General features: G+C 40.6%; 1 protein-coding gene across 1 annotated transcript in view; it reads right to left on the bottom strand.

Annotated features, from left to right (window-relative positions):
* Positions 1-24,076, bottom strand: part of LOC138853296 (dynein beta chain, ciliary-like) — a 58,232-nt gene that overhangs the window by 23,580 nt on the left and 10,576 nt on the right. Inside the window, exon 2 of the mRNA XM_070089250.1 lies at positions 10,693-11,133. Within this exon, the coding sequence (XP_069945351.1) occupies positions 10,693-10,851 (159 nt within the window). The 5' untranslated portion in view covers positions 10,852-11,133. The remainder of the gene's footprint in view (positions 1-10,692; positions 11,134-24,076) is intronic.

Here is a 24,076-nt window from a genome sequence, read left to right on the forward strand (position 1 = left end):
CACTCTCATAACATGTAACACCACCACTTACATAACATGTAACACCACCACTAGCATAACATGTAACTCCACCACTCACATAACATGTAACACCACCACTCACATAACATGTAACACCACCACTCACATAACATGTAACACCACCACTCACATAACATGTAACACCACCACTCACATAACATGTAACACCACCACTCACATAACATGTAACACCACCACTTACATAACATGTAACACCACCACTAGCATAACATGTAACTCCACCACTCACATAACATGTAACACCACCACTCACATAACATGTAACACCACCACTCACATAACATGTAACACCACCACTCACATAACATGTAACACCACCACTCACATAACATGTAACTCCACCACTCACATAACATGTAACACCACCACTCACATAACATGTAACACCACCACTCACATAACATGTAACACCACCACTCTCATAACATGTAACACCACCACTCACATAACATGTAACACCACCACTCACATAACATGTAACACCACCACTCACATAACATGTAACACCACCACTCACATAACATGTAACACCACCACTCTCATAACATGTAACACTACCACTCACATAATATGTAACACCACCACTCACATAACATGTAACACCACCACTCACATAACATGTAACACCACCACTGACATAACATGTAACACCACCACTCTCATAACATGTAACACCACCACTCACATAACATGTAACACCACCACTCACATAACATGAAACACCACCACTGACATAACATGTAACACCACCACTCACATAACATGTAACACCACCACTCACATAACATGTAACACCACCACTGACATAACATGTAACACCACCACTCTCATAACATGTAACACCACCACTCACATAACATGTAACACCACCACTCACATAACATGTAACACCACCACTGACATAACATGTAACACCACCACTCTCATAACATGTAACACCACCACTGATATAACATGTAACACCACCACTGACATAACATGTAACACCACCACTCACATAACATGTAACACCACCACTCACATAACATGTAACACCACCACTCTCATAACATGTAACACCACCACTCACATAACATGTAACACCACCACTCACATAACATGTAACACCACCACTGACATAACATGTAACACCACCACTCTCATAACATGTAACACCACCACTGACATAACATGTAACACCACCACTCACATAACATGTAACACCACCACTCTCATAACATGTAACACCACCACTGACATAACATGTAACACCACCACTGACATAACATGTAACACCACCACTGACATAACATGTAACACCACCACTCACATAACATGTAACACCACCACTCACATAACATGTAACACCACCACTGACATAACATGTAACACCACCACTCTCATAACATGTAACACCACCACTGACATAACATGTAACACCACCACTCACATAACATGTAACACCACCACTCTCATAACATGTAACACCACCACTCACATAACATGTAACACCACCACTCACATAACATGTAACACCACCACTCACATAACATGTAACACCACCACTCTCATAACATGTAACACCACCACTCACATAACATGTAACACTACCACTCACATAACATGTAACACCACCACTGACATAACATGTAACACCACCACTCACATAACATGTAACACCACCACTGACATAACATGTAACACCACCACTCACATAACATGTAACACCACCACTCACATAACATGTAACACCACCACTCACATAACATGTAACACCACCACTCACATAACATGTAACACCACCACTCACATAACATGTAACACCACCACTCACATAACATGTAACACCACCACTCACATAACATGTAACACCACCACTCTCATAACATGTAACACCACCACTCACATAACATGTAACACTACCACTCACATAACATGTAACACCACCACTGACATAACATGTAACACCACCACTCACATAACATGTAACACCACCACTGACATAACATGTAACACCACCACTCACATAACATGTAACACCACCACTCACATAACATGTAACACCACCACTCACATAACATGTAACACCACCACTCACATAACATGTAACACCACCACTCTCATAACATGTAACACCACCACTCTCATAACATGTAACACCACCACTCACATAACATGTAACACCACCAGTCACATAACATGTAACTCCACCACTCACATAACATGTAACACCACCACTCACATAACATGTAACACCACCACTCACATAACATGTAACACCACCACTCTCATAACATGTAACACCACCACTCACATAACATGTAACACCACCACTCACATAACATGTAACACCACCACTCACATAACATGTAACACCACCACTCTCATAACATGTAACACTACCACTCACATAATATGTAACACCACCACTCACATAACATGTAACACCACCACTCACATAACATGTAACACCACCACTGACATAACATGTAACACCACCACTCTCATAACATGTAACACCACCACTCACATAACATGTAACACCACCACTCACATAACATGTAACACCACCACTGACATAACATGTAACACCACCACTCACATAACATGTAACACCACCACTCACATAACATGTAACTCCACCGCTCACATAACATGTAACACCACCACTCACATAACATGTAACACCACCACTCACATAACATGTAACTCCACCGCTCACATAACATGTAACACCACCACTCACATAACATGTAACACCACCACTCACATAACATGTAACACCACCACTCACATAACATGTAACACCACCACTCACATAACATGTAACACCACCACTCACATAACATGTAACACCACCACTCACATAACATGTAACACCACCACTCTCATAACATGTAACACCACCACTTACATAACATGTAACACCACCACTAGCATAACATGTAACTCCACCACTCACATAACATGTAACACCACCACTCACATAACATGTAACACCACCACTCACATAACATGTAACACCACCACTCACATAACATGTAACACCACCACTCACATAACATGTAACACCACCACTCACATAACATGTAACACCACCACTTACATAACATGTAACACCACCACTAGCATAACATGTAACTCCACCACTCACATAACATGTAACACCACCACTCACATAACATGTAACACCACCACTCACATAACATGTAACACCACCACTCACATAACATGTAACACCACCACTCACATAACATGTAACTCCACCACTCACATAACATGTAACACCACCACTCACATAACATGTAACACCACCACTCACATAACATGTAACACCACCACTCTCATAACATGTAACACCACCACTCACATAACATGTAACACCACCACTCACATAACATGTAACACCACCACTCACATAACATGTAACACCACCACTCACATAACATGTAACACCACCACTCTCATAACATGTAACACTACCACTCACATAATATGTAACACCACCACTCACATAACATGTAACACCACCACTCACATAACATGTAACACCACCACTGACATAACATGTAACACCACCACTCTCATAACATGTAACACCACCACTCACATAACATGTAACACCACCACTCACATAACATGTAACACCACCACTGACATAACATGTAACACCACCACTCACATAACATGTAACACCACCACTCACATAACATGTAACACCACCACTGACATAACATGTAACACCACCACTCTCATAACATGTAACACCACCACTCACATAACATGTAACACCACCACTCACATAACATGTAACACCACCACTGACATAACATGTAACACCACCACTCTCATAACATGTAACACCACCACTGATATAACATGTAACACCACCACTGACATAACATGTAACACCACCACTCACATAACATGTAACACCACCACTCACATAACATGTAACACCACCACTCTCATAACATGTAACACCACCACTCACATAACATGTAACACCACCACTAACATAACATGTAACTCCACCGCTCACATAACATGTAACACCACCACTCACATAACATGTAACACCACCACTAACATAACATGTAACTCCACCGCTCACATAACATGTAACACCACCACTCACATAACATGTAACACCACCACTCACATAACATGTAACACCACCACTCACATAACATGTAACACCACCACTCACATAACATGTAACACCACCACTCACATAACATGTAACACCACCACTCTCATAACATGTAACACCACCACTTACATAACATGTAACACCACCACTAGCATAACATGTAACTCCACCACTCACATAACATGTAACACCACCACTCACATAACATGTAACACCACCACTCACATAACATGTAACACCACCACTCACATAACATGTAACACCACCACTCACATAACATGTAACACCACCACTCACATAACATGTAACACCACCACTTACATAACATGTAACACCACCACTAGCATAACATGTAACTCCACCACTCACATAACATGTAACACCACCACTCACATAACATGTAACACCACCACTCACATAACATGTAACACCACCACTCACATAACATGTAACACCACCACTCACATAACATGTAACTCCACCACTCACATAACATGTAACACCACCACTCACATAACATGTAACACCACCACTCACATAACATGTAACACCACCACTCTCATAACATGTAACACCACCACTCACATAACATGTAACACCACCACTCACATAACATGTAACACCACCACTCACATAACATGTAACACCACCACTCACATAACATGTAACACCACCACTCTCATAACATGTAACACTACCACTCACATAATATGTAACACCACCACTCACATAACATGTAACACCACCACTCACATAACATGTAACACCACCACTGACATAACATGTAACACCACCACTCTCATAACATGTAACACCACCACTCACATAACATGTAACACCACCACTCACATAACATGTAACACCACCACTGACATAACATGTAACACCACCACTCACATAACATGTAACACCACCACTCACATAACATGTAACACCACCACTGACATAACATGTAACACCACCACTCTCATAACATGTAACACCACCACTCACATAACATGTAACACCACCACTCACATAACATGTAACACCACCACTGACATAACATGTAACACCACCACTCTCATAACATGTAACACCACCACTGATATAACATGTAACACCACCACTGACATAACATGTAACACCACCACTCACATAACATGTAACACCACCACTCACATAACATGTAACACCACCACTCTCATAACATGTAACACCACCACTCACATAACATGTAACACCACCACTCACATAACATGTAACACCACCACTGACATAACATGTAACACCACCACTCTCATAACATGTAACACCACCACTGACATAACATGTAACACCACCACTCACATAACATGTAACACCACCACTCTCATAACATGTAACACCACCACTGACATAACATGTAACACCACCACTGACATAACATGTAACACCACCACTGACATAACATGTAACACCACCACTCACATAACATGTAACACCACCACTCACATAACATGTAACACCACCACTGACATAACATGTAACACCACCACTCTCATAACATGTAACACCACCACTGACATAACATGTAACACCACCACTCACATAACATGTAACACCACCACTCTCATAACATGTAACACCACCACTCACATAACATGTAACACCACCACTCACATAACATGTAACACCACCACTCACATAACATGTAACACCACCACTCTCATAACATGTAACACCACCACTCACATAACATGTAACACTACCACTCACATAACATGTAACACCACCACTGACATAACATGTAACACCACCACTCACATAACATGTAACACCACCACTGACATAACATGTAACACCACCACTCACATAACATGTAACACCACCACTCACATAACATGTAACACCACCACTCACATAACATGTAACACCACCACTCACATAACATGTAACACCACCACTCACATAACATGTAACACCACCACTCACATAACATGTAACACCACCACTCACATAACATGTAACACCACCACTCTCATAACATGTAACACCACCACTCACATAACATGTAACACTACCACTCACATAACATGTAACACCACCACTGACATAACATGTAACACCACCACTCACATAACATGTAACACCACCACTGACATAACATGTAACACCACCACTCACATAACATGTAACACCACCACTCACATAACATGTAACACCACCACTCACATAACATGTAACACCACCACTCACATAACATGTAACACCACCACTCTCATAACATGTAACACCACCACTCTCATAACATGTAACACCACCACTCACATAACATGTAACACCACCAGTCACATAACATGTAACTCCACCACTCACATAACATGTAACACCACCACTCACATAACATGTAACACCACCACTCACATAACATGTAACACCACCACTCTCATAACATGTAACACCACCACTCACATAACATGTAACACCACCACTCACATAACATGTAACACCACCACTCACATAACATGTAACACCACCACTCTCATAACATGTAACACTACCACTCACATAATATGTAACACCACCACTCACATAACATGTAACACCACCACTCACATAACATGTAACACCACCACTGACATAACATGTAACACCACCACTCTCATAACATGTAACACCACCACTCACATAACATGTAACACCACCACTCACATAACATGTAACACCACCACTGACATAACATGTAACACCACCACTCACATAACATGTAACACCACCACTCACATAACATGTAACTCCACCGCTCACATAACATGTAACACCACCACTCACATAACATGTAACACCACCACTCACATAACATGTAACTCCACCGCTCACATAACATGTAACACCACCACTCACATAACATGTAACACCACCACTCACATAACATGTAACACCACCACTCACATAACATGTAACACCACCACTCACATAACATGTAACACCACCACTCACATAACATGTAACACCACCACTCTCATAACATGTAACACTACCACTCACATAATATGTAACACCACCACTCACATAACATGTAACACCACCACTCACATAACATGTAACACCACCACTGACATAACATGTAACACCACCACTCTCATAACATGTAACACCACCACTCACATAACATGTAACACCACCACTCACATAACATGTAACACCACCACTGACATAACATGTAACACCACCACTCACATAACATGTAACACCACCACTCACATAACATGTAACTCCACCGCTCACATAACATGTAACACCACCACTCACATAACATGTAACACCACCACTCACATAACATGTAACTCCACCGCTCACATAACATGTAACACCACCACTCACATAACATGTAACACCACCACTCACATAACATGTAACACCACCACTCACATAACATGTAACACCACCACTCACATAACATGTAACACCACCACTCACATAACATGTAACACCACCACTCACATAACATGTAACACCACCACTCTCATAACATGTAACACCACCACTTACATAACATGTAACACCACCACTAGCATAACATGTAACTCCACCACTCACATAACATGTAACACCACCACTCACATAACATGTAACACCACCACTCACATAACATGTAACACCACCACTCACATAACATGTAACACCACCACTCACATAACATGTAACACCACCACTCACATAACATGTAACACCACCACTTACATAACATGTAACACCACCACTAGCATAACATGTAACTCCACCACTCACATAACATGTAACACCACCACTCACATAACATGTAACACCACCACTCACATAACATGTAACACCACCACTCACATAACATGTAACACCACCACTCACATAACATGTAACTCCACCACTCACATAACATGTAACACCACCACTCACATAACATGTAACACCACCACTCACATAACATGTAACACCACCACTCTCATAACATGTAACACCACCACTCACATAACATGTAACACCACCACTCACATAACATGTAACACCACCACTCACATAACATGTAACACCACCACTCACATAACATGTAACACCACCACTCTCATAACATGTAACACTACCACTCACATAATATGTAACACCACCACTCACATAACATGTAACACCACCACTCACATAACATGTAACACCACCACTGACATAACATGTAACACCACCACTCTCATAACATGTAACACCACCACTCACATAACATGTAACACCACCACTCACATAACATGTAACACCACCACTGACATAACATGTAACACCACCACTCACATAACATGTAACACCACCACTCACATAACATGTAACACCACCACTGACATAACATGTAACACCACCACTCTCATAACATGTAACACCACCACTCACATAACATGTAACACCACCACTCACATAACATGTAACACCACCACTGACATAACATGTAACACCACCACTCTCATAACATGTAACACCACCACTGATATAACATGTAACACCACCACTGACATAACATGTAACACCACCACTCACATAACATGTAACACCACCACTCACATAACATGTAACACCACCACTCTCATAACATGTAACACCACCACTCACATAACATGTAACACCACCACTCACATAACATGTAACACCACCACTGACATAACATGTAACACCACCACTCTCATAACATGTAACACCACCACTGACATAACATGTAACACCACCACTCACATAACATGTAACACCACCACTCTCATAACATGTAACACCACCACTGACATAACATGTAACACCACCACTGACATAACATGTAACACCACCACTGACATAACATGTAACACCACCACTCACATAACATGTAACACCACCACTCACATAACATGTAACACCACCACTGACATAACATGTAACACCACCACTCTCATAACATGTAACACCACCACTGACATAACATGTAACACCACCACTCACATAACATGTAACACCACCACTCTCATAACATGTAACACCACCACTCACATAACATGTAACACCACCACTCACATAACATGTAACACCACCACTCACATAACATGTAACACCACCACTGACATAACATGTAACACCACCACTCTCATAACATGTAACACCACCACTCACATAACATGTAACACCACCACTGACATAACATGTAACACCACCACTGACATAACATGTAACACCACCACTGACATAACATGTAACACCACCACTGACATAACATGTAACACCACCACTGACATAACATGTAACACCACCACTGACATAACATGTAACACCACCACTGACATAACATGTAACACCACCACTCACATAACATGTAACACCACCACTCACATAACATGTAACACTACCACTCACATAACATGTAACACCACCACTGACATAACATGTAACACCACCACTCACATAACATGTAACACCACCACTGACATAACATGTAACACCACCACTCTCATAACATGTAACACCACCACTCACATAACATGTAACACCACCACTCACATAACATGTAACACCACCACTCACATAACATGTAACACCACCACTCACATAACATGTAACACCACCACTCACATAACATGTAACACCACCACTCTCATAACATGTAACACCACCACTCACATAACATGTAACACCACCACTCTCATAACATGTAACACCACCACTCTTATGGAGCATCACCAATTACATGTAACTTCCCCATTCACATGTAACATCAGCACTCACATGTAACACCACCACTCACATGTAATATCCTTATTCACATATAACATCCCCACTCACATGTAAAATCATCACTCACATGTAACATCACCACTCACTTGTAACATCCCCACTCACGTGTAACATCACCACTCACATGTAAAACTCTCCACTCATATGTAACATCCCCACTCGTATGTAATATTCCTATTCACATGTAACATCCCCACTAACATGCAACATTCCCACTCACATGTAACATCCTCACTCACATGTAACATCCCCACTCACATGCAACATCCCCACCCACATGTAACATCCTCACTTACATGTAACATCACCACTCACATGTAACATCCCCACTTACATGCAACATCCCCAATCACATGTAACATCCCCACTCACATGCAACATCTCCACTCACATGAAACATCCCCACTAACATGTAACATCCCTACTCACATGCAACATACCCACTGACATGCAACATCTCCACTCATATGTAACGTCCTTCACATGTAACATCACAACTTAATGTAACATCACCACTCATATGTAACATCCCTACTCACATATAACATCACTCACATGGCACATCACTACAAACATGCTGTAACACCATATATACATGACATCACTCTTGTGTAGCATTACTTCTGACATATAATAACACTCAAATGTGCAGTATTGTTACTACTTACATGTAACATCACCTAACTTTTTTTCTTCTGCAACAGCCGAAGGACATGTCGGAGTCAGCCTTGGAATCTTTCACATGTCTATGTTAAAGATAATCAAGGATAAAATCTTACCAGCTCTGAATCCAAGTCAAGGAAATTGAGGAGAGTCGAGCGGGTATCGTCGTTCTGTACAGCTTTGGTCCAGCGGTCAGCTTTCAGCCTGAGTGTCTTGTTCGAGTATTCACCAAGAATATCCCAGTTCTCCCGATCGCCCTCCACGGCCACGGCCATCTTGCCTTCAATAATAAATTCTCAGAATGAAAGTAGGATCCCAAGATGATCTTAATGATTACTTATTCAAAATGTTCAAGCGCTTATATGGCTGTTCCATTAGATGTCACTCGGGGTCTTCTAAATCAAGAGGACCCGTAAAATGATGAGGATCTGAAGGATTTCTGTCTTCTCAGTACCAGTCATCCTGGCTCACTGCTCCTACTTCAGTTTCCTCACTGTTTACGCTGCAGTGTCTTTAGAGATGCATTTTCACTGTTGTTGCTTCATCTCCTTTGATTTCTGCCAAAAACGGTAAGGTTTAAATGTAAACAATATATTTTATATTTTTATGGGCATCTGGAATAAAGTTATGCATCATTGTCTGAGAGATTTTCTAATTTGATTAGAAAATGTGCTTTCGAAAGGCATTTACAAATAATAAGGAATTAAGGATGGCCTTGCCTGAACTATTTTAAACAAATTTAATATGCATTTAATACCCTTTACCCAAAATTAAAATGCCTGATAATATACATATTATTATATTAGAACAACGCTTCCTCCTCCTCTCATTAATTATCCATTAATTCTCTCTCCTCTTCTCTTACCCTCGCTGTCCATCCTCCTCTCTCTTTCTCTCGGTGTGTTGACGTCCCAGTTACCTTGGTGACTGTGAGTGGCGTCTTCGTTGCCATGGTGACCTTGCATGGCTTCTCTGTTGCCATGGTGACCTTGCATGGCGTCTTCGTTGCCATGGTGACCTTGCATGGCTTCTCTGTTGCCATGGTAACGTTGCTTCACAGAGCAGCAACATTGCAAAATTATTTCTTGTTCTTGTTATTACCACTTTTACTACTACTACTACTACCGCTAATACTACTACTACTACTACTACTAATTTTACTACTAGTACTACTTGTTACGAAAAACGCGATTCTAAAAGCTTAGAAATCTCCAGTGAATACTAGAAAGGACTGCCCTTCTAGCATCCAGCCTGTTACTGGGTTTTCGTAACAATTAGTCAGTATCCTGGTCCAATTATCCATTAGAATTCAGTATGATTCAATAGAGCTTCAGGATTACAACTGGTAGGCTACTAACTAGAGAAATTAAAATTTAATAAATTTATTAAGAATCGTCTAGAGGTATATCAAATTAAATTAAATTAATCACAGTAATCAAAATAATTATCACTTCTCTCGTATACAATAGTATTGTGCTGAAAGCACATATCACATTTATAATTCTTAAGTACCGTCTGGTACATTAACATTTAATAAGATAATATACAAATATGTACAAGTAAGTTTGTGTATGTGTGTAAGTGCTCTAAGTAGTTCGCTATGCCTCACGACTCGACTAGACTTAAACAAGTGACTGACAAAGTCCACAAATTAACTAACTTCTTGACCAACTGGCAGTCGGAACAGTCTGCTTGAACAATAAAAAGAATACTAAGCCCAATAGCAATATAACAAGCAACTGAGACACAGAATCAGGAACAAGGAGATAATATAACGACACTAAGTAGGGACCATCAGCAAATCCTCCACAAAAGTCACAAAACTCCCATACTACTGAATCTAAGTTCAGCATAAGAAAATCCCGGACTGTGATAATACACAGATACCAGTACAAGTTAAGTCAGAAGCTACAGCTCAGGACCTGAGTTGTTTAGAGTGTCTATGTGACACACAACCTCAGTACAACATCGAAAATCACTAAGTCTGTACAATGTTCTGTGAACAGAGTCTCCAGAACTAACAATAATGAGACAAGAGACGATCTTCCAACAATGGCCTATAAAGGAGATTTAGGCACTTTGTCTGGAATACGTCCAACCACCCAGCGAGTCTAGACCAGACTGAATACTTCAGGCGAGGTGTGAACACCCCCCTCGATCACGTGATAACTCCGTGGACAGCTGCTGCCCAGCAACAGAAGCCGGCAGTCTAAAGAGCAAAGAGCGATAATTACAGTAGTTAGACAATCAAGACTTGAACTGAGCACATAATATGTTACATCCTACCTAACAAAAGGAAACTAAGTCAAATAATAATATAAAGCAATACATTTACAATTTAGCTATTATCGCAAATATAAACAATATAAAATTATATGAAAAGGAAATAATTATATATATACATATTAATCATTGCAACCCATTCAGGGGTTGCAACACTACTTCTACTACTACTACAAATACAACTACCACCATTACTATTAAAGTGACAATGCTATTACTAATACCAATACTTCTACTAATATAACAGCAACATTTCACTAATTCTACTTCTACTACTACTACCAGTAATTTTAAACTTTTACTACTACTACTATTACAACCACAGTACTATTATTACTACTACCAATGCTACTACTACTAATAGTAGTAGTAGTCGTAGTAGCAGTAGTAGTAGCTTGTGTGTGTGTGTGTGTGTGTGTACTCACCTATTTGTACTCACCTATTTATAGTTGCAGGGGTCGATTCATAGCTCCTGACCCTGCCTCTTCACTGGTTGCTACTAGGTCCTCTCTCTCCGTGCTCCATGAGCTTTATCATACCTAGTTTTTAAACTATATATGGTTCCCGCCTCCACTATATACATTTCCAGGCTATTATACTTCCTGAGGTGGCCTAGTGGCTGGTGGTCTGGTGGCTGGTGGCCTGGTGGCCTGGTGGCTGGTGGTTTGGTGGCTGGTGGCTGGTGGTCTGGTGGCCTGGTGGCTGGTGGCCTGGTGGCCTGGTGGCTGGTGGTCTGGTGGCTGGTGGCCGGTGATCTGGTGGCCTGGTGGCCTGGTGGCTGGTGGTCTGGTGGCTGGTGGCTGGTGGCCTGGTGGCTGGTGGCCTGGTGGATGGTGGTCTGGTTGCTGGTGGCTGGTGGCCTGGTGGCTGGTGGCCTGGTGGCTGGTGGCTGGTGGCCTGGTGGCTGGTGGTCTCGTGGCTGGTGGACTGGTGGCAAGTGGTCTGGTGGCTGGTGGCTGGTGGCTGGTGGCCTGGTGGCTGGTGGCTGGTGGCTGGTGGCCTGGTGGCTGGTGGCCTGGTGGCTGGTGGTCTGGTGGCTGGTGGCCTTGTGGCTGGTGGCCTGATGACTGGTGGTCTGGTGGTGTTGCAAACCCTGAACGGGATGCAATGATTAATATGTATATATATAATTATTAACTTTTCATATAATTTTATATTGTTTATATTTGCGATAATAGCTAAATCGTAAATGTATTGCTTTATATTATTATTTGACTTAGTTTCCTTTTGTTAGGTAGGATGTAACATATTATGTGCTCAGTTCAAGTCTTGATTGTCTAACTACTGTAATTATCGCTCTTTGCTCATTAGACTGCCGGCTTCTGTTACTGGGCAGCAGCTGTCCACGGAGTTATCACGTGATCGAGGGGGGGTGTCCACACCTCGCCTGAAGTAATCAGTCTGGTCTAGACTCGCTGGGTGGTTGGACGTATTCCAGACAAAGTGCCTAAATCTCCCTTATAAGCCATTGTTGGAAGATCGTCTCTTGTCTCATTATTGTTAGTTCTGGAGACTCAGTTCACAGAACATTGTATAGACTTAGTGATTTTCGACGTTGTACTGAGGTTGTGTGTCACCTAGACACTCTAAGCAACTCAGGTCCTGAGCTGTAGCTTCTGACCTAACTTGTACTGGTATCTGTGTATTATCACAGTCCGGGATTTTCTTATGCTGAACTTAGATTCAGTAGTATGGGAGTTTTGTGACTTTTGTGGAGGATCTGCAGATGGTCCCTACTTAGTGTCGTTATATTATCTCCTTGTCCCTGATTCTGTGTCTCAGTTGCTTGTTATATTGCTATTGGGCTTAGTATTCTTTTTATTGTTCAAGCAGACTGTTCTGACTGCCAGTTGGTCAAGAAGTTAGTTTATTTGAGGGCTTTGTCAGTCACTTGTTTAAGTCTAGTCGAGTCGTGAGACATAGCGAACTACTTAGAGCACTTACACACGTACACAAACCTACTTGTACATATTTGTATATTATCTTATTAAATGTTAATGTACCAGACGGTACTTAAGAATTATAAATGTGATATGTGCTTTCAGCACAATACTATTGTAAACGAGAGAAGTGATAATTATTTTGATTACTGTGATTAATTTAATTTAATTTGATATACCTCTAGACGATACTTAATAAATTTATTAAATTTTAATTTCTCTAGTTAGTAGCCTACCAGTTGTAATCCTGAAGCACTATTGAATCATACTGAATTCTAATGGATAATTGGACAAGGATACTGACTAATTGTTACGAAAACCCAGTAACAGGCTGGATGCTAGAAGGGCAGTCCTTTCTAGTATTCACTGGAGATCTCTAAACTTTTAGAATCGCGTTTTTTGTAACAAATGGGGGCCTGTCCGGGATGCTCTTGATCCAAGGTGTTGGAGAAATTGCCCAGTTTGACATACTAGTAACTCTATGTTGAAACACTTTGAGTGCTTTCATAATCTGAAGACTTTGAGTTTTGTCTTGTACAACATACCAGGTGGATGTATGTGCCTGACTGAGACTCTTGATCCAAGGAGATGGAAATACTGATTATGACTTCTATCTCTAAGACCACCAACACTAAAATTCCTATTAGGATTATAGTTTCACATAATCACTCTCTCATAGTACATTTATTTTCGTGATGTATGCCGAAGTGAAACAGTTAATTGATACTCTGACTTTGTCTGAGTTAAGTACATTGAAACTTCAGACGTGTTGGCGAGTAGCCAAATATCTCGGTGTGACGTATAACAGGAATTACACCGCAGAAACTGTCAGAGCATTGATTAAAGATATATTGTTTCCTGCTCATACAGAGATGTCTGATTATGATTCAGATTCAGAAAGCCTATTGTCACAATTAGGAAGTATGACTCTATTTGATGAAGTAGAAGAAAGAGCAACTAAGGCAGAAGTGTCTGAGCCTAGTGTAGCTCAGTTCTCACTCACTCCTTCCCTCACTGACACAATAGTACAGAGTATAGCTGGTAGTATGACTCAGCCTAATACTAGTACTGTGTATGCTAAACCTGCATCTACTTATCATAGACCAGATCTAGACTCTCTAGGGATGGTAGGACGAGGGGTCCAACCTAAGGACCGTCCAGACCACGTTAGATTCCTTACTCCTCCATTACCCACTGGTCCTATCTCTCAGGAACAGTTTGAGAGGTTTGAATGCCTCATTATGTTGCAGACTGCACAAATAGAGGCACAGAGGAAATTGAACGAAGAAGATTTCCAGAGAGAAAATGTTCGTCTTGGAAGACAACAGACTGATAGATCACAGGACACATTTAATATACAGAAAGCTGCATCCATGGTTCCTAAGTTTTTTGAAAGTGACTTAGACACCTATTTTGATGTGTTTGAGAACCAGGCACGTGCTATGAACTGGCCACATAAGCACTGGGCTACCTTGTTGCACACAGCTTTGACAGGAAGAGCTCAAACTTGTACTGCTGCTTTACCATTTGTCTAGTACACTAGTTTTGATGCTGTCAAGCAAACTATTCTAGGGACATATAACTTGTTACCTGTAAGTTATCAAAGCGCATTTCGTACATTACAACGACGACAAGATCAAACTTGTGTAGAGTTTGCTCGTGAGAAAAAAGTTGCATTTGAGAGGTGGTGTAGGTCTGCCAAGTGCAACTACAACAGCCTTGTTCAGTTGTTACTTCACGAAGAGTTTAACAACTGTATGTCTGCGGATATACAAGAATATCTGATCAATCATACTACCTCGGATATTCTGGAAACTGCAGCATTAGCAGACAATTACGAGATTTCTCACAAACTTGCACATACTAAAACACAGAGAAACAAGGTAACTAAATATTGTCCTAGAAGTTGGCAACCTAAATTAGCTGCTCATTGCCGGCCTGATGCACCTGCTACTGTAACTTCTCGTACCTTTACCAGGAAAACTCACAATCCTGAATCTGTCTCTGTGGCTAGACAGAAGTCTGATATCGAGAAGAAGAAAGTAAAATGTACCTATTGTAACAGAAAATGACATGCTAGAGAGTATTGCTATAAGTTAGAAAGAGATACGAGAAGCAGTTGTGCGGCTGGCATCCCCACACAAGTCGTATCCTCTTCCGAGCAACAAAGGCACCAAAACCCTAGTAATACCTCTGATCCTACTGTTTTAGATAATATTACTCAGGACAGATGACTAGCGTCAGAAAGTGTATCTGACATAAAGATTCGTCCAGCGATGAGTCCTTACTTTTCGAGAGGTAAAGTAGGATTTGACGAATCTCATCTAACTGAGATAATTACTTTCAGAGACACTGGCAGTTATCTCATGCTATTAAGAGAAGATGTACTGCCCCTAACTGATGATATCTATTGCAAGATAGATGTATTGGTAGAAGCCTATGGAGGGGCTGTTATAAAAGTACCTTTGCACAAAGTTTATATTGAAACAAGTTATTATACTGGTTATATTTCAGTGGGTATATCCAGTGGTGTATTTCCCTTCAGGTCAGTAGACTTGTTGATAGGGAATGATATCCTTTATGTTGGTATATGTAAAGAACCACTTGTGATTGATAATAACACTGATGATAATTATGCCATTGAAGCTTGTAGAGAGAAACCTATTTTATTTCCTCTCAGTGCAATTACTAGAGCTATGTCAATGATTCAACAACCATCCTTGTCTACTGTTGAGTTAGTGGATGACAAAGATTTGGGCTTGAATATGTTGTTTAGTGATGCTCTACGCCCAGGATCATTAACACCAACTCCCCCCTGTCATCAACCTAGTCAGGACACAACTGACGTTAAATTTCTAACTCATGATGATTTAATCAAGGATCAGTTTGTTGATCAGTCACTGGAAAGACTGAGAGATATAGCAGTTACTGAGAGTGAAGCAAAGGATCTCGATAATTGTTACTATTATAGTAACGGTGTACTGATGGAGAAAAATACATGTAAGTTGTCAGCTGATAGTGTTTCCACCACAGTCAAGCATCTCGTAGTGTTACCAGTTACATTTCGTGAACAAGCCATTGATTTTGCTCACAATAGTCCCATAGGAGGACATTTGGGTGTCAAGAAGACACTCGGTAAACTGGCAAAACATTTTACTTGGCCAAAGATGAAGGAAACAGTAGCTGATCATGTGCGACGTTGCCACGTGTGTCAAGTGACAGGCAAGCCAGCACACATTCCTCCTCCTGCACCTCTCATTCCTATCACCGTGGATGGTGAACCATTTCACGTCTTATTATTGATTGTGTTGGTCCTTTGCCTAAAACCAAACTAGGAAACCAATACTTATTTACTATTATGGACGTTGCAACACGCTATCCCGAAGCTATTCCTATGAGAAAAATTAATGCTCGTGCTATTGTGAGAGCGCTGATGAAATTTTTCTCCCAGGTTGGATTGCCACGAGAGATACAATCAGATCAGGGATCTAATTTCACTTCTAAGATCTTTCGTGAAGCATTATCCCACCTAGGAATAAAGTCTGTACTTTCAACCAGTTGTCATCCACAGTCACAAGGTGCTCTAGAGAGATTTCATCAGACATTGAAGTCTATGATGAGAGCTTATTGTGAACATTTTTCTAGAGACTGGGATGAGGGTATACCTTTTCTTCTGTTCTCTATGAGAGAAAGTGAGCAAGAAAGTCTCGGGTTTAGTCCATTTGAATTAATATTCGGACACCAAGTGCGTGGTCCTCTCGCAGTGTTATTAAAAGACGTGTGGACAGGAAAATCAAATCCATCATTGAGCACTTCACCTTCATTAATGCAGCAACATTTGATAGCCGCTAGAGAGCTAGCTTCGAAAAACCTAGTTTCAGCCCAAGCTAGAATGAAGCAACATTATGCTGAACTTAGATTCAGTAGTATGGGAGTTTTGTGACTTTTGTGGAGGATCTGCAGATTCTAAAAGCTTAGAGATCTCCAGTGAATACTAGAAAGGACTGCCTTTCTAGCATCCAGCCTGTTATTGGGTTTTCGTAACAAGTAGTCAGTATCCTTGTCCAATTATCCATTAGAATTCAGTACAATTCAATAGTGCTTCAGGATTACAACTGGTAGGCTACTAACTAGAGAAATTAAAATTTAATAAATTTATTAAGTCTAGAGGTTTATTATCAAATTAAATTAAATTAAATTAATCACAGTAATCAAAATAATATCAATCTCTCTCGTATACAATATTATTGTGCTGAAAACACATATCACATTTATAATTCTTAAGTACCGTCTGGTACATTAACATTTAATAAGATAATATACAAATATGTACAAGTAATTTTGTGTGTATGTGTGTAAGTGCTCTAAGTAGTTCGCTATGTCTCACGACTCGACTAGACTTAAACAAGTGACTGACAAAGTCCTCAAATAAACTAACTTCTTGACCAACTGGCAACTAGAACAGTCTGCTTGAATAATAAAAAGAATGCTAAGCCCAATAGCAATACAACAAGCAACTGCGACACAATCAGGACAAGGAGACAATATAACGACACTAAGTAGGGACCATCAGCAGATCCTCCACAAAAGTCACAAAACTCCCATACTACTGAATCTAATTTCAGCATAGGAAAATCCCTGACTGTGATAATACACAGATACTAGTATAAATTAAGTCAGAAGCTATAGCTCAGGACCTGAGTTACTCAGAGTGTCTAAGTGACACACAACCTCAGTACAACGTCGAAAATCACAAAGTCTAAACAATGTTCTGTGAACAGAGTTCTACAGAACTAACAAGAAAAATGAGACAGACAATCTGTCCGACCACCAAGAGAGTCTAGACCAGACTGAATACTTCAGGCGAGGTGAGGACACCCCCCCCTCGATCACATGATAGCTCCGTGGACAGTACTGCCCAGCAACAGAAGCCGGCAGAATAACGAGCAAAGAGCGATAATTACAGTAGTTAGACAATCAAGACTTGAACTGAGCACATAGTATGTTACATCCTACCTAACAAAGGAAGCTACGTCAAATAACAATATAAAGCAATACATTTATGATTTAGCTATTATCGCAAATATAAGCAATATAAAATTAAATGAAAAGGTAATAATTATATATATACATAATCATTGCAACCCATTCAGGGGTTGCAACACCCCCCAACACGACAGACGGTCGCACTAGGAGTTGCATTAATGTCTTTCTCATTATTACTGATTACTCATATCAATACAATTTAATATAAACATTAATCAGAGTCTCTCTTGTCCCAAGCACCTCTACAATTTCACAGTGTCTGTCACTGGGATATGCCCCTAGTACTAGGGCAGTACACAGTATCGTATCTGTGCATACTCGTGGTTATGTACATCAGTGTAGAGACAGGATAGTGTATACAAGTAGGGCACGATGAGGCTCGATCATAGTAGAGGAGACTGCATTCCACTCTTAAGTAGTGGTTGTGGAATGCTATGCAGTATGGACATCTGAGTATGAAACAGCTTAAGGTGTGTAGTGAGGGGGAGGGGTCTGCAGCAGGACAGTGTTCCGCCAAGCAGTAACATCGCCCACACGACACTACCCACTCAACACTCAGCTTATATCTCCTTACACACAACAATACTGTGAATACATAAATATAATAATTAGACATGAGTATATATAGTTAATATGGGCTGGAGGGATTAAGTTACTTTACTGAATTTGACATAGCAAGTAACAAAAGGTATTTGGGCATAAAATTACGTAAATTTTAAATGGGGAAGTGCCCAAATACTCGTCAAAATGTTCAAAGGACACCACAAGAGCTAGAGCATAATTTTTCTGGTGTCGTTTGAGCTTAGATGAATAGTAACATATAGGATGGAGAATATCAGTGGATGTTGACTATTGGAGCAGCACAGCACCCCCTGCGTAACTACTCTCATCTATATGTAAAAAGATGGAAAGATTGAAATTAGGACTCAACACTGGAGCCGAGGAAAGCAGATGCTTCAACCTTTTGAACGAGTCTGAACAATGTCTAGTCCAGATGAACTGAACTTTGCTACTAATGAACACAGTGAGAGGTGTAGGTGGAGGTGTGTATGCTGGCTTGCCTGTCACTTGACACACGTGGCAACGTCACACATGATCAGCTACTGTTTCCTTCATCTTTGGCCAAATAAAATATTTTGCCAGTTTACCGAGTGTCTTCTTGACACCCAAATGTCCTCCTATGGGACTATTGTGAGCAAAATCAATGGCTTGTTCACGAAATGTATCTGGTAACACAACGAGATGCTTGACTGTGGTGGAAACACTATCAGCTGACAACTTACATGTATTTTTCTCCATCAATACACCGTTACTATAATAGTAACAATTATCGAGATCCTTTGCTTCACTCTCAGTAACTGCTATATCTCTCAGTGTTTCCAGTGACTGATCAATAAACTGATCCTTGATTAAATCATCATGAGTAAGAAATTTAACGTCAGTTGTGTCTTGACTAGGTAGAAGACACGGGGGAGTTGGTGTTAATGATCCTGGGCGCAGAGCGTCACTAAACAACATATTCAACCCCAAATCTTTGTCATCCACTAACTCAACAGGAGACAAGGATGGTTGTTGTATCTTTGACATAGCTCTAGTAATTGCGCTGAGAGGAAATAAAATAGGTTTCTCTCTACAAGCTTCAATGGCATAAATATCATCAGTGTTATTATCAATCACAAGTGGTTCTTTACATATACCAGCATGAAGGATATCGTTCCCTATCAACAAGTCCACTGACCTGATGGGAAATACACCACTGGATATACCCACTGAAATATAACCAGTATAATAGCTTGTTTGAATATAAACTTGGTGCAGAGGCACTTTTATAACAGCGCCTCCATAGGCATCTAACAATACATCTATCTTGCAATAGGTATCGTCAGTTATGGGCAGTACATAATCTCTTAATAATGTGAGATAACTTCCAGTGTCTCTGAAAGTAATTATCTCAGATGTGATTCGTCAAATCCTACTTTACCTCTCGAAAAGTAAGGACTCATCGCTGAACGAATCTTTTCGTCGGATACACTTTCTGACGCTAGTCATCTATCCTGAGTAACATTATCTAAATCAGTAAGATCAGAGATATTACTAGGATTTTGGTGCCTTTGTTGCTCGGAAGAAGATACGACTTGAGTGGGGGCGCCAGCCGCACGACTGTCTCTCGCATCTCTTTCCAACTTATAGCAATACTCTCTTGTATGTCCTTTTCTGTTACAATAGGTACATTTAACTTTCTTCTTCTCGATACCAGATTTCTGTCTAGCCACAGAGACAGATTCAGGATTGTGAGTTTTCCTGGTAAAGGTACGAGAAGTTACAGTAGCAGGTACATCAGGCCGGCAATGAGCAGCTGATTTAGGTTGCCAACTTCTAGGACAATCTTTAGTTACCTTGTTTCTTTGTGTTTTAGTACGTACAAGTTTGTGAGAAATCTCGTAATTGTCTGCTAATGCTGCAGTTTCCAGCATATCCGAGGTAGTATGATCGATCAGATATTCTTGTATGTCAGCAGACATACAATTGTTAAACTCTTCGTGTAGTAACAACTGAACAAGGCTGTTGTAGTTGTTACATTTAGCAGCTCTAGACCATCTCTCAAATGCAACTTTTTTCTCATGAGCAAACTCTACACAAGTTTGATCTTGTCGTCGTTGCAACTTACGAAATACGCGTTGATAACCTACAGGTAACAAGTTATATGTCTCTAGAATAGTTTGTTTGACAGCGTCATAACTAATGTACTTGGCAAATGGTAAAGCAGCAGTACAAGTTTCAGCTCTTCCTGTCAAAGCTGTGTGCAACAAGGTAGCCCAGTGCTTACGTGGCCAGTTCATAGCACGTGCCTGGTTCTCAAACTTAGGAACCATGGATGCAGCTTTCTGCACATTAAATGTGTCCTGGGATCTATCAGTCTGTTGTCTTCCAAGACGAACATTTTCTCTCTGGAAATCTTCATTCAATTTCCTCTGTGCCTCTATTTGTGCAGTCTGCAACATAATGAGGCGTTCCAACCTCTCAAACTGTTCCTGAGAGATAGGACCAGTAGGTAATGGAGGAGTAGGGAAATTAACATGTCTTTCTGGACTGTCCTTAGGTCAGACTTCTCGTCCTACCATCCCTAGAGAGTCTAGATCTGGTCTAGGATAAATAGATACAGGTGGAGCATAAAAGGTACTAGTTTGAGGCTTAGTCATACTACCAGCTATACTCTGTACTATTGTGTCAGCGAGGGAAGGCATGAGCAAGAACTGAGCTATACTAGGCTCAGACACCTCTTCCTTAGTAGCTCTTTCTTCTACGTCATCAAATAGAGTTATACTTTCTAATTGTGACACTAGGCTTTCTGAATCTGAATCATAATCAGACATCTCTGTATGAGCAGGAAACATATCTTTCATTAATGCTCTGACAGTTTCTGCAGTGTAATTCCTGTTATACATCACACCGAGATATTTGGCTACTCGCCAACACGTCTGAAGTTTTAATGTACTTAACTCAGACAAAGTCAAGAGTATCAATTAACTGTTTCACTATGGCATACATCAGGAAAATAAATGTACTACGAGAGAGTGATTATTGGAAACTATAATCCTAATAGGAATTTTCGTGTTTTTTGTCTTAGAGCTAGAGCTCTTAAATAGTATTTCCATCTCCTTGGATCAAGAGACTTAGTCAAGTACATACATCCACCTGGTATGTTGTACAAGACAAAACTCAAAGTCTTCAGATTAGGAAAGTACTCAAAGTGTTTGATCATATGAGTTACTAGTATGTCAAACTGGACAATTTCTCCAACACCTTGGATCAAGAGCCTCCCGGACAGGCCCCCATTTGTTACAAAAAACGCGATTCTAAAAGCTTATGTACAAGTAAGTTTGTGTGTATGTGTGTAAGTGCTCTAAGTAGTTCACTACGTCTCAAGACTCGACTAGACTTAAACAAGTGACTGACAAAGTCCTCAAATAAACTAACTTCTTGACCAACCGGCAATCAGAGCAGTCTGCTTGAACAATAAAAAGAATGCTAAGCCCAATAGCAATATAACAAGCAGATGCGACACAGAATCAGGAACAAGGAGATAATATAACGACACTAAGTAGGGACCATCTGCAGATCCTCCACAAAAGTCACAAAACTCCCATACTACTGAATCTAAGTTCAGCATAAGAAAATCCCCGACTGTGATTATACACAGATACCAGTACAAGTTAGGTCAGAAGCTACA

This window comes from Cherax quadricarinatus, chromosome 27 (assembly GCF_038502225.1).
Source record: "Cherax quadricarinatus isolate ZL_2023a chromosome 27, ASM3850222v1, whole genome shotgun sequence".
NCBI classification, from domain to species: Eukaryota; Metazoa; Arthropoda; class Malacostraca; order Decapoda; family Parastacidae; genus Cherax; species Cherax quadricarinatus.